Source organism: Leucoraja erinacea, chromosome 22 (assembly GCF_028641065.1).
Source record: "Leucoraja erinacea ecotype New England chromosome 22, Leri_hhj_1, whole genome shotgun sequence".
NCBI lineage: Eukaryota > Metazoa > Chordata > Chondrichthyes > Rajiformes > Rajidae > Leucoraja > Leucoraja erinaceus.
In genome coordinates this window covers 26,627,298-26,639,934 of record NC_073398.1, presented here as the reverse complement: position 1 = coordinate 26,639,934, position 12,637 = coordinate 26,627,298, and the positions used below count along the sequence as shown (strand labels likewise).

The window sequence follows — 12,637 nt, the reverse complement described above, 5'->3', positions numbered from 1 at the left end:
GGCCGGGTGGCATGTCTGTGAGCGGATGGCGGGCCACATCTACCACGTGTTCACATAGATCCCACCCCCATCCCGCCTGGATGGCAGGCATCAAATCACATGTTCACGTTGATCCCGCCCCTTCGAGGACGCCACCTATGTGGCCCCTAGTTACGGGCATCATGAACATGGCGTAACTACAGTCCATTGCCTTGGGTCAGTCCTGAAGGCAGTGGCTCAAATACTCACACTCACTTGTCTCCGGCCTATTGACAACCCCGATCCCGACAGTGAAGCCCAGACACAGAAGGTGCGTGGCCGTGCCGGCAGCTTTGCGCAGGATGTGGTACAGACAGAGCTCAGCCCTGCTCGGGCCTCCTTGCGTCACCGGGTGATTCTTCAGTAAGTGTCTACTTTGAAGTTTCTGGAAACCCGATTATGAAACTTAGATTTTTACAACTTTGAATGTTGTTTCACATGGATGAACATCTCTACTATGGGAAAAATATGTTTGGCGCAATCTTTTAGAGAGTTTAATTATTTTTTTCCTTTTCTTTTTCCAGGTTGCCCATTGCATTCATTCATATCCGTCACATCTTTATGATGAACAACACTGTAAAATATAACTGATTTAAGAATATAAAATCAAATTTTTGTCGCAGTCTTTCAAATTATAGAGTATCTTCCTCAAATAAACCACCCAAAAAAAATCGGAAATATCTAACGCATTGATTTTAAACCTTCGTAACAGTTTACTGCTGGAAAAAGTGGTGATTTTCAGCAAGAATGGTAACCGTCACATAACTTTTCACCAACTTCCACTAAAACTATAAGGTAGACAAAAGTGCTGGAGGAACTCAGCGGGTGCGGCAGCATCTATGGAGTGAAGGAAATAGGCAATGTTTCGGGCCGAAACATTAACTTCAGATGAATATGCTGAAGCATAATGTTCATTTATCAATTACAATTTATAATTATGGTCATAGTTGTATTATTTTACACATTATGAGCATAAAATGCTCACATGATGGATATGACGCAGCATGATGGCGATGATCAATCAAGTCATCTCCCTCACACCGAGTCATATCTCACACGTCATGGAGATGACTATAACTATCTTAAGGCTCCAACAGTTCTTAAGGTTGAGAACAGGAAGCAACATAATGAACAGGGATTAGTGTTTCCTTAATACTGGTGTTTCATTCATTTGTATCCATTTTTTCATGTCACAATACAAGGCAGCTATGGGGTTGGGGTTCTGGATCTGGGGCTGGGGCTCTGGATCTAGGGCTGGGGACCTGGGGCTGGGGGTCTGGATCTGGGGCTGGGGATCTGGGGCTGGGGACCTGGGGCTGGGGACCTGGGGCTGGGGGTCTGGATCTGGGGCTGGGGCTCTGGGGGGCTGGGGATCTGGGGCTGGGGATCTGGGGCTGGGGGGGATCTGGGGCTGGGGATCTGGGGCTGGGGACCTGGGGCTGGGGACCTGGGGCTGGGGACCTGGGGTCTGGGGGTCTGGATCTGGGGCTGGGGATCTGGGGCTGGGGACCTGGGGCTGGGGACCTGGGGCTGGGGGTCTGGGGGGGGGTCTGGATCTGGGGCTGGGGTTCTGGATCTGGGGCTGGGGTTCTGGATCTGGGGCTGGGGCTCTGGGGATCTAGGGCTGGGGATCTGGGGCTGGGGACCTGGGGCTGGGGGTCTGGATCTGGGGCTGGGGACCTGGGGCTCTGGGGCTGGGGACCTGGGGTTGGGGGTCTGGATCTGGGGCTGGGGATCTGGGGCTGGGGACCTGGGGCTGGGGACCTGGGGCTGGGGGTCTGGATCTGGGGGGTCTGGATCTGGGGCTGGGGTTCTGGATCTGGGGCTGGGGGGGATCTGGGGCTGGGATCTGGGGCTGGGGATCTGGGGCTGGGGACCTGGGGCTGGGGGTCTGGATCTGGGGCTGGGGCTCTGGATCTAGGGCTGGGGATCTGGGGCTAACCTGGGGACCTGGGGCTGGGGACCTGGGGCTGGGGACCTGGGGCTGGGGACCTGGGGCTGGGGCTGGGGTTCTGGATCTGGGGCTGGGTTCTGGATCTGGGGCTGGGGTTCTGGATCTGGGGCTGGGGTTCTGGATCTGGGGCTGGGGACCTGGGGCTGGGGATCTGGATCTGGGGCTGGGGATCTGGGAGCCGGGGCTGGGGAACTGGGAGCCGGGAGCTGGGGGCTGGGGCTAGCGTTGGGGCTAGCATTGGCGTTAGCATTAGGGTTAGCATTAGTGAAGAAAAGAAAGATAAGCTGGAGATGGAGCTAGATGGAGATTGGGGGTAACGTTACGGAAGTGGCGTGAGGGGAATGGTGGCCCAAGCCTTTAGCCCAGCATGGCCTTGCCAGAAGGCCATGCCTGGCCATATAGTTTGGACGGATGGCACATGGCAGGAACGCATCTCCAAGTTCAAATCAAAAAAGAAAGATTTTTTTTTCCTACGACTTCAATGCCGTTTGGACATGGCGGTGATTAAAGCTACTTACCTTGCTATGCAACAAAAGCAGTTTTCACACGCTTCTTGTGCCGAGAATCAGGAAAAACTCACAAGGTAGGTAACGATCGAAGTCCGTGATCTTTTGAGGTCGTATGTTCGTGTGTCTATTCTATTTATGAATGAATTACCCACACACTCCGTGCTGCACAACATCACTTCTCCATCATCAACAATAAAAAGAGGTGGTGGAGAGGCTTTTCAGAAGACAGAAAAGCCGGAAATCTCCAGGACTGGTCAATGTTTCCCCCTCTACTCTCAAGCTCTGTGCCGACAAACTGGCACTGGCCTACACAGACATTTTCAACCAGTCCCTGCAAACCTGTACTGCCCCTGCCTGCTCCACTATTGTCCCTGTACTCAAAAAGGCAAGGATTACTGGTCTTAATGACTACAGGCCTGTCGCACTGACCTCTGTAGTCATGAAGACCCTTGAAAGGCTTGTGCTAGCCAAGCTGAAAAATATCACAAACCCCCTGCTATACCCTCTGCAGTTTGCATTTCGGGCCAATAAATCTGTGGATGACGCAGTCAACCTGGGCCTGCACTTCATCCTCCAGCACCTAGGCCGCCAGGGGACCTATGCGAGGATTTTTTTTGTTGATTTTAGCTCTGCATTCAACACCATTGTGCCAGAGCTACTACACTTTCCGAGTTGACTGTGCCTGAACCCCTCTGTCGGTGGATCACCAGCTTCCTGACAGACAGGAAGCAGCATGTGAGGCTGGGAAAGCACATCTCGGACCCGCAAACCCTCAGCATAGGAGCACCGCAAGGCTGTGTACTCTCCCCTCTCCTCTACTCTCTCTACACCAATGACTGCACCTCCACTGACTCCTCTGACAAGCTTCTCAAGTTTGCGGACGACACAACCCTGAGTGGACTGATCCAGGATGGGGAGGAATCTGCCTACAGACAGGAAGTGTCACAGCTGGCGTCCTGGTGCCATCGCTACAACCTTAGCTCAATGCTCTTAAGACAGTGGAATTGATTGTAGACTTTAGGAGAGCTCCCCCTCCCCTCACCCCACTCACCATCAACAACACCACAGTCACATCTGTGGAGTCTTTTAAGTTCCTGGGAACCATCATCTCCAAGGACCTTAAGTGGGGGGCTACCATCAACTCCACATTCGAAAAGGCACAACAGAGGATGTACTTCCTGCGGCAGCTGAGGAAGCACAATCTGCCACAGGCAATGATGGTCCAATTCGATACGGCCATCGTAGAGTCTGTCCTCACCTTCTCCATCATGGTCTGATTTGGCTCAGCCACCAAGCACGACACCCAGAGGCTGCAGCGAATCGTCCGATCAGCTGAGAAGGTTATTGGCTGCAACTTTCTCTCCAATGACGAACTGTACACTGCAAGGGCCAGGAAGCGAGCGGGCAAGATCATCTCTGACCCCTCTAACCCTGGCCACAAACTCTTTGAAGCACTTCCCTCTGGAAGGCGACTCCCTATATTCAAAGCTACCATAGCCAGACTTAAAACAGCTTTTTTCCACGAGTAGTAGCTCTACTCAATAACCAAAAACCTGTAGCCTCATTTTGCTCTGGTGTTTTATTTAATTCACATGTTTAATCAATAATGTTTTATTATTAATGTTTACTGTTTTATGTACCATTCTTAACTGTCACGGTTGTCATGTCACTTGTGGGCGGAGCACCAAGGCAAATTCCTTGTATGTGAATATTTGGCCAATAACCTTATTCATTCATTCATTCATTCTAGTTATAGCTATGTAGGATTGCTCAACAAAGGTGCGTGATGGTAAATGACTCCAATCATTGGGACAAGGAATTTAAACAATGCACTGCCATTCTTTGCAGTGCTCATAACTCAAAATAGTTTGAAACATGCATAATTTTCTCACACTGATTTCTGCTGATGTGATGCGCCTGCTTGTGGGTCGTTGCTTGACTGTTGCAGCTCGAGAGTCTGCCGCCACGTTCTCTGGCCTAACTGAACGATCAGCTGCTGCGAGGATCTCGTCCAATTTTTCTGCAACAAAATTTAAATATTTCATCCGAAAGGGCAAAATGTTATATCTTAATTATTATATATGAAATATAGGATATTGTTCAGGCTGAGTGATTAAAAACACCATAATTGTGCAATTAAAAATTAATGGTAAGTTATTTAAAATGTTATTCATCATATTGAATAAAATGGCAATCTTCCAATATAATGTACCAACTACTTAGCTGTTAACATTTGAAATTCAATTTAAAACGCATATTGTTCCAATTGCTCTGTGGACTTGTCCTCCCTAGCTATGCTATCTCCAGCTTCAATTCTGGCCTTTTACATATCCCTGATTTCCTTTGGTGACTGAATGTCTAATTATAAAATAAATTGGAGGCACAAGAAACCACAGATGCCGGAATCTTGAGCAAAAATTGCATGCTAGAAGAATTCAATGGAGTTCTATAAAGAGAAGGGATAGATGATGTTTGGGGTTGGGATCCTTCATCAAACTGATAGAGTAGGAGAGGGAGAACTGAAAAAGAGAGGTGGGGATAAGGCAGAATCTGGTGGGTGATAGGTGGATACAAGTGAGCGGACAAATGGATGGTGAAAGTGACTAAGGCTAGAGATGAAAAGGAGACTCTGGAACTCTCTGCCACAGAGGGTAGTCGAGGCCAATTCATTGGCTATATTTAAGAGGGAGTTAGATGTGGCCCTTGTGGCTAAGGGGATCAGAGGGTATGGAGAGTAGGCAGGTACGGGATACTGAGTTGGATGATCAGCCATGATCATATTGAATGGCGGTGCAGGCTCGAAGGGCCGAATGGCCAACTCCTGCACCTAATTTCTATGTTCTGTGTTTCTATGCAATGTGAGATAAGGAAAGCAGACTAGTGTAATGTAAAGCCAGCGGGAGAGATAAAGGGGGGGGGGGGGACAGAGGTGAGGCAATAGAGGGGAGATAACAAGTAAATATGGGGATGGAAGATGAGCATTTGGAGAAGGAGTAAGGAGCAGAGTGATCAGGGTGATTGAGAGAAAAATCTGTGAGCACTGGGGTACAGATGGGGCCAGAGGAAAGAGGGGGGAGTATTAACCATATAACAATTACAGCACGGAAACAGGCCATCTCGGCCCTACAAGTCCGTGCCGAACAACTTTTTTCCCTTAGTCCCATCTGCCTGCATTCATACCATAACCCTCCATTCCCTTCTCATCCATATGCCTATCCAATTTATTTTTAAATGATACCAACGAACCTGCCTCCACCACTTCCACTGGAAGCTCATTCCACACCGCAACCACTCTCTGAGTAAAGAAGTTCCCCCTCATATTACCCCTGGTATTGTAACGTGGAACTGAATGGCTTGTTAAATTACAGCGTTTCAATAGACAACACTGAAAAACTAAAAAAATGACAGACTACATTACAACATATCATCAGGTTTAGTTTCGTTAGGGCAATTTAAATAAATTAAAAGGTTAATATGGGGGAGATTATAATGTTTAGTTTAACTGATTTTCTCAGGGAGCAGTTTACGATGTAGATGGTACGTACTTGAGGGTCGAGACTTGCAGCATAAAGTTATTTGATGGAGTAGTATTATATTTATTTGAAATAAAATGCTTTTATCAGCCTCATCAGGCACAATCGATGTAATATATTGAAAAATTCAAAATTCAGTGCAAAATTTGTATCCAGTATGATATTGAATCTGATAAATGACATTCCTTATTCACACAAGAACAAGTTTTGTTAACCCTGTCATCCCTGAACTATGCTCTTAATACCAGCAAGCAACCTGTATACTTAGCTAGGCTGCTCTATAACATTGCACTGCAGTACTTACTCTGCACATTGCTGAAGTCTGACCCCTTCCTGACCCCTTTTCAATTACTTTCTTGGACTTCAGGCTGACTTCCAAAAAGGATTCCCATACACCTTACTCCTCCTTACTGGATATTATGGTGATTGACCACAGGCAACAGACATCACAGGTGACCATGTCAGAGAATGCAGAGAATGGTTCATCATACAAGATCATAGACACTCAAAGTTACATGTTCATAGCCAGCAGCCTCTGGGAGCAACTTCTGCACAGCCTGAACTTACCTCCCAAATACAGGCTCCCACACGTGCCTGATTGCATTGCCCATGAAGACTATGGTTACCATCATGTCTCAGGCTGTTGCCACTAATCTTTACAATAGTCTGTCGTTTGCTGTTCCATATTTGGGACGTCACCCAAGCTCCTTATTCATGGAGAGAAGACTTGATTTTAGGGCAAGGGATTTGCTAGTTCACAGGCTGTACCTCTACGTACATATTCCCATACTGCAGACATGTGAGTTATGAAGTCTGTCATTGAGTTGTGATATCTTAGATCATATATAAATTACCAGGTACGATATTGGTAGTTTTAAATGCATTAAGGTGGATACATCCCCAGGGATGAGTCCCCAAGTGCACCAGTGAGCCAAGGAAGAAATTGTAGAGGTCCTTATAGAGGTATATCCATCATTTTTAGCCACAGATGAAGCTCGGCAAGACTGGAGGGTGGGGAATTGTTTACCATTATTTAAGTAGGGCAGCAAGAAAAAGCCGAGTAACTGGGGGGATAGTTGTTGAAGATGATTCTGAGGGACAGATCCATCAGCATTAGTTTAGTTTAAAGATACTGCGTGGAAACATGCCCTTCGGCCCACCGGGTCCAAACCGACCAGCGATCCCTGAACATTAACACCATCCTACATGCACTAGGGACTATTTTACATTTATACTGAGCCAATTAGCCTACAAACCTGTACTTCTTTGGAGTGTGTGAGAAAACAGAAGATCATGGGGAGAACGTACAAACTCCATACAGACAAGCTTCCATAGTCAGGATCGAACCCGGGTCTCTGGTGTTTTAAGGCAGTAGCTCTACCACTACACCACCATGCCACTCTAATTTGGATAGATAAGGACTGCTTTGGGATAATCAGCATAGGTTTCTGCATGAAAAATCATGTCTCACAAAATTGACACAGTATTTTGAAGAGGTCACCAAGAGGATTGATGAAGGCACGGCCGTGGATGCTTTTTACATGGATTTTAATAAGGCTTTTGTCAATTTCCCGCATGGTAGGCTGCTTTGGAAAGTTAGATCATATAGAATCCAAGGTGAGCCAGCCATATGGATTCAAAATTGGCTTGAAGGAAGAAGTTTAAGGGTGGTTGTGGAAGGTTGACACAAAATGCTGGAGTAACATAGCGGGTCAGGCAACATCTCTGGAGAAAAGGAATAGTGACGTTTCGGGTTGAGACCTTTCATCAGACCTGATTCTGCTGAAGGGTCTCGACCCGAAGCGTCATCTATTCCCTTTCTCCAGAGATGCTGCCTGATCCGCTGAGTTACTCCAACATTCTATGTCTATCTTCGGTGTAAACTAACATCTGCAGTTCCTTCTTTCAAAGTTGTGGAGGGTTGTTTTTTTTTTTGATTGGAGGCCTGTGACCAATGGAGTGCCGCATGGGACAGTGCTGGGTCCATGTTATTTATTATCTATGTTAACAATTTAGTAGTCAATGTTGTTATGTACAGCAGCTTTTCACCAGAAGATGGCTTCTGACCTTTGTCAGGTTCTTGTCATGAACCTTTATTATCAGAGGGCAGTGTTATACAATATCTTGCAAATGTTGCAAGAACTATCCTCTCACTATGAGTTTAAGAACTATCCTCTCATGTGCCCTAGTGAAAGGGTAGATAATGGCTTAGAGCTTGGCTTCTGAGCATGCAGACATAGAAGTGTCCTCAGGGCATTGTTTGGGTAAGCTTAGTTCAGGAGTGTGTTACTATTAGCTGAATAAGATTAGCCTAACTTCTGTGGGAAATTTGTTGCAGGTGAGATGGAACATTGAAGCATGAAATTTTGCGAAAGTGTTGGGGAAATGATGCAGCCTTGGGTGCCACCACTCTTCTTTGAGAAGTGTTTTGTTGTAGACCTATTGGTTAATATCACACTGATGCGGAGCAAGCATAAGATGGAGACAATTTTTTGTGGGCCATTTAATCTGAGAAGAGGTTTCCACAGACTTTCTCAATTGATGGAGTAAAAGGTTTTGGTAACATTGATCATGGTGATGCATGGTGTCCTGGTGCTGCTTTTTTGGAGTTATCACATGAGTCTACTTAAGGGTCTACTTAACAATTTAATCTCCTTCTAACTCACCTCCCCTCTCCCCCATCTGCCCACGTACATTCTACCCTGTCCTGGATTCTAGCCATGTATTTAAACTTCTTAAGAATAGCTGATTACATCTTGAACATCACTGTAAAACATGTTTATAATTTTAATTAAAAATACTTCACTGGTAATTTTTTCTTCCCTCTCCACATTCATATGGTTGTGGCGAGGTGATTATTGTTCTCTTAAAACTGCAAATTTACCATTCATTGAAGCATGGTGGCTTAAAGACAGTATCGACACAAACAATCCATGAGAAATAAAATGGCATTGTCAGGTTTTAAGAGAACGACTTACCTGTTTTCCTTCTGCGTACAGAGGCTTGGAAAGAAAAGAATTGACGTGTTAGGCTGGAATGGAGAAATGAATGACAACAAATACAAGTCTGAATTCTGAGGAAAGGGTTAGTATTCCATTCCAGAACACAGAACTTTGGGTTAAAGAGACAAACAGAGGCTGGACAGAAAACAGTGTTAATAGGGCTAGAAACAACAGGAGATCTTGGAATGTGGTGCCAACTGCCTCATGGTGCATCATGTCATATTGGTGAAGTAAAACACCAAAGAATTTATTGATGTACCTCAGAGACAAAATCTGGTTCAAAACTATTAACTTCACAGAATTTGAATCTGATGTGTGTCATGTTTCATGGAATAGGAAATGACAGGAGATGAAAATTTAAAAAAAATGATCCTCTTTAGGACAAAGTCAGTGACAAACAGACTGCATAATATACATGTGTTTGATCTTAGTTTAAAAAAAAGACATGTAATCATATCTGCACTTCAACCCATAAGGTGCTGGCCAAATACATTGGAGAATAATATAAACAAAGCAAAACTTTCTTTCATCTAACTCTCTTAATTAGTTTGCTGCAACATTTGCTTCGACTTGGTTGAGTTAAACTTGCAATCATCTCACCACAACTTTCTTGTGGTCCATAACAACAGAAGACATAGGAGCAGAATTAGGCCATTCAGCCCATCCGCAAAAAATTCCAATAGATTTGTGGGGCAAGATTTCCCCTGAACAAAACCATGCTGACTTCGGCCTATTTTTTTTAATCAGATACTTACAAGTATCCCAAAATCTAATTTTTAATAATGTACTCTGAAATTTCACCAACCACAGAAATCAGACTAACTGGTTTATAATTTATTTATCTTGCCTCGCTTCCTTCTTAAACAGTGGGGTTACATTTGGAATTTTCCTGTCCTCAAGAACCTTTCCTGACTCTAGTGATTCTTGAACTATTGTTACTAATACCTCCATCTTCTCTTCAGCTACTTATTTCCGAACCCTGGTGTATAGTTCATCTGGTCCAAGTGACTTTTCCATCTTCGGACCTTTCAGCTTCCCAAGCACTTTCTCCTCATTAATAATGACTGCACTCACTTCTGCCCCCTGACTCTTGTGATTTTTTGGCACATTGCTGGTATCTTCCACTGTGAAGATTGATGCAAAAAACTTGTACAGTTTATCTGCCATTTCTTTCTTCCCCATTACTACTTCTCCAGCATCATTTTCCAGCAGTCCAAAGTCCACTCTTGCCTCTCTTTTACTTTTTATGTATCCGAAATACTTTTGGCATCCTCGATTATATTATTGGCTGGCCTAACTTCGTATTTCATCTTTTCTCGCTTTATTGCCTTTTTTTGTTGCCTTCCCACTTCCCACTAATATTTGCCATGTTATATGCCTTCTTTTTTGCTTTTATGCTATCTTTGACTACCATTGTAGTCATGGTGGCCTCATTCTCCACTTTCTTTCCTCCTCTGATAATGGCACTTAACTTGCTGGCAGTAAGGGGGTAGCAAGCTTTTTATGCACGTGGATTCATTACAAGGATGTAATCCTGAGGCTTTGTAAGGCTTCAGTGGTTAGACCCAATTTGGAGTTTTGTGAGGAGTTTTGGGCCCCATATGGGAGAAGGATGTGCTGGCATAGGAGAGGGTCCAAAGGAGTTTACGAGAATGATCCCAGGAATGTTTGGGTTAACATATGATGAGCGTTTAACGACACTGGGCCTGTATTCGCTGGAGTTTAGAGGGATGAGGGGGGACTTCATTGAAACTTACCGAATAGTGAAAGGCCTGGATAGAGTGGATGTGGAGGATGTTTCCACTAGGTGGAGAGTCAAGGGCCAGTGGTCATAGCCTCAGAATAAAAGGATGGACCTTTAGGAAGGAGATGAGGAGACATTTATTTAGTCAGAGGGTGATGAATCTGTAGAATTAATTGCCACAGAAGACCGTGGAGGCCAAATCAATGGATATTTTTTAAGGTGGAGATTGACAGATTCTTGATTAGTACAGGTGTCAGGGCTGATGGAGAGAAGGCAGAAGAATGGGGTTGAGAGGGAAAAATTAGATCAGCCATGATTGAATGGCGGAGTAGATGATGGGCTGAATGGCCTAATGCAGCTCTCATAACATAAATTAAACACTGATGTCTTGAACGTAGACAATTGCTCTCCGTTCTTCCTTCAACTGCACTGTAATGATAGACTAGCATGAAGTTCAGAAACAGAATATAAAGCTGCTGTGACTCTTTAACATTTACACTGGAGTGAACACTCAAATAACCTGCACCAGGTTGTATAAGGAACTGGGAGGTGGCCTCTATTGATTTCAAAGCTTCAGACACAGGCCTGGTCTGGGGCGAATCTGACAGTGAATAGGGGAAAGGCTATTAGTTGATCGGATGTGGCTATTCAGTCAACAGACTGACACTGGGCTCTCTTGGGGTGGAGAGAGATAGGACAAATTAGGTCAACAGGCAATCAGGTCTGATGCAAGGGCAGGGTAAAATGTTGGGGTGGAAGATTGCAACCTTCACGTGGTCCGCCCTGTTTCGACTAATGCAATCAACTCGACGTGCACAAATGGAAGATCAAATAGAACAAGTTGTCCAACAACTTTAGGCTGTGCACGTCACACGAAAGAAGAAGGGTAAAATGTTAAATAGGTGATTAAGTCAGATTTGGGCAGGGCAGTTTAGCGTTCCTGAAGATAATCGTGAGGTGGGGTTTCCCATGAAGGAACATTAAAAAAATTTGAAATAATTAATGTCCCTGACACCCTGACAGCCACCCTTTAAATAATGCCAAATCATAATAACCATAATCATACTTTATTAGCCAAGTATGTTTTGTAACATATGAGGAATTGCAGAAAGCTGTGTTTAGTACAATGGTTGAGATCTCCTTCTGAGTGTAAGGCCACAATTGATCATCATAAAATACAATGTACAATACAGTATCAGAAGCCTTTCGGCTACTCCTGCACCCATTGTAGGTGTCCCATGAAGAAACGTTTCTTCATGGGACACCTCATCTCACGATTATTTTCAGGATCTGACTTAATCACTGCAGATTATCAGTAACTTGCATGCATAAATCGTATCATACTCTTGGAGGATCCAGAACAGCTATTTGGAGTGTGTTTCCTCTACAATTTAATCAAATTTAGTGATGTAATGCATATTCATGTCAGGCAAATGAGCACCTCCACCAATAAAGAGAGACAGAGCAACTATCATTGATATTCAGTGGCATTACCATCCCTCATTACCACATAATCGGCTGAGTGGGTCACCAATGACCAGAAACTCAAGAGTGTGTAACATGGATATCATGCAACTCACTCTCTGACATCTCAGATCCATTCCAATATATATGAAGCACAGGTAACTGCTTGCCTAGTCAAAAACTGAGAAAGTTCAATATCATTCAAAACAAAGTAGCTTGCTTAATTTAACCACCAATTTAAAGATTAAATTTTTAACCCACTGTGGTCTATAATATGTGTTCCATCCACAAAATGGAGATACTCACCTAGCTACTCTGTCAGCACCTCTCAAACCAGAGCATCTACTACCAAATCGGACAGGGAAGCAAGCACAGGGGAACACAACCACAAGTATGTTCCCCTCCAAGTTGCA

At 44.7% G+C, this 12,637-nt stretch overlaps 1 protein-coding gene across 1 annotated transcript in view; it reads right to left on the bottom strand.

Annotated features, from left to right (window-relative positions):
* The window catches only part of shank3a (SH3 and multiple ankyrin repeat domains 3a), a 530,257-nt gene that overhangs the window by 42,557 nt on the left and 475,063 nt on the right, over positions 1–12,637 (bottom strand). The window contains exon 20 of the mRNA XM_055653270.1: positions 4,374–4,501. Within this exon, the coding sequence (XP_055509245.1) occupies positions 4,374–4,501 (128 nt within the window). The remainder of the gene's footprint in view (positions 1–4,373; positions 4,502–12,637) is intronic.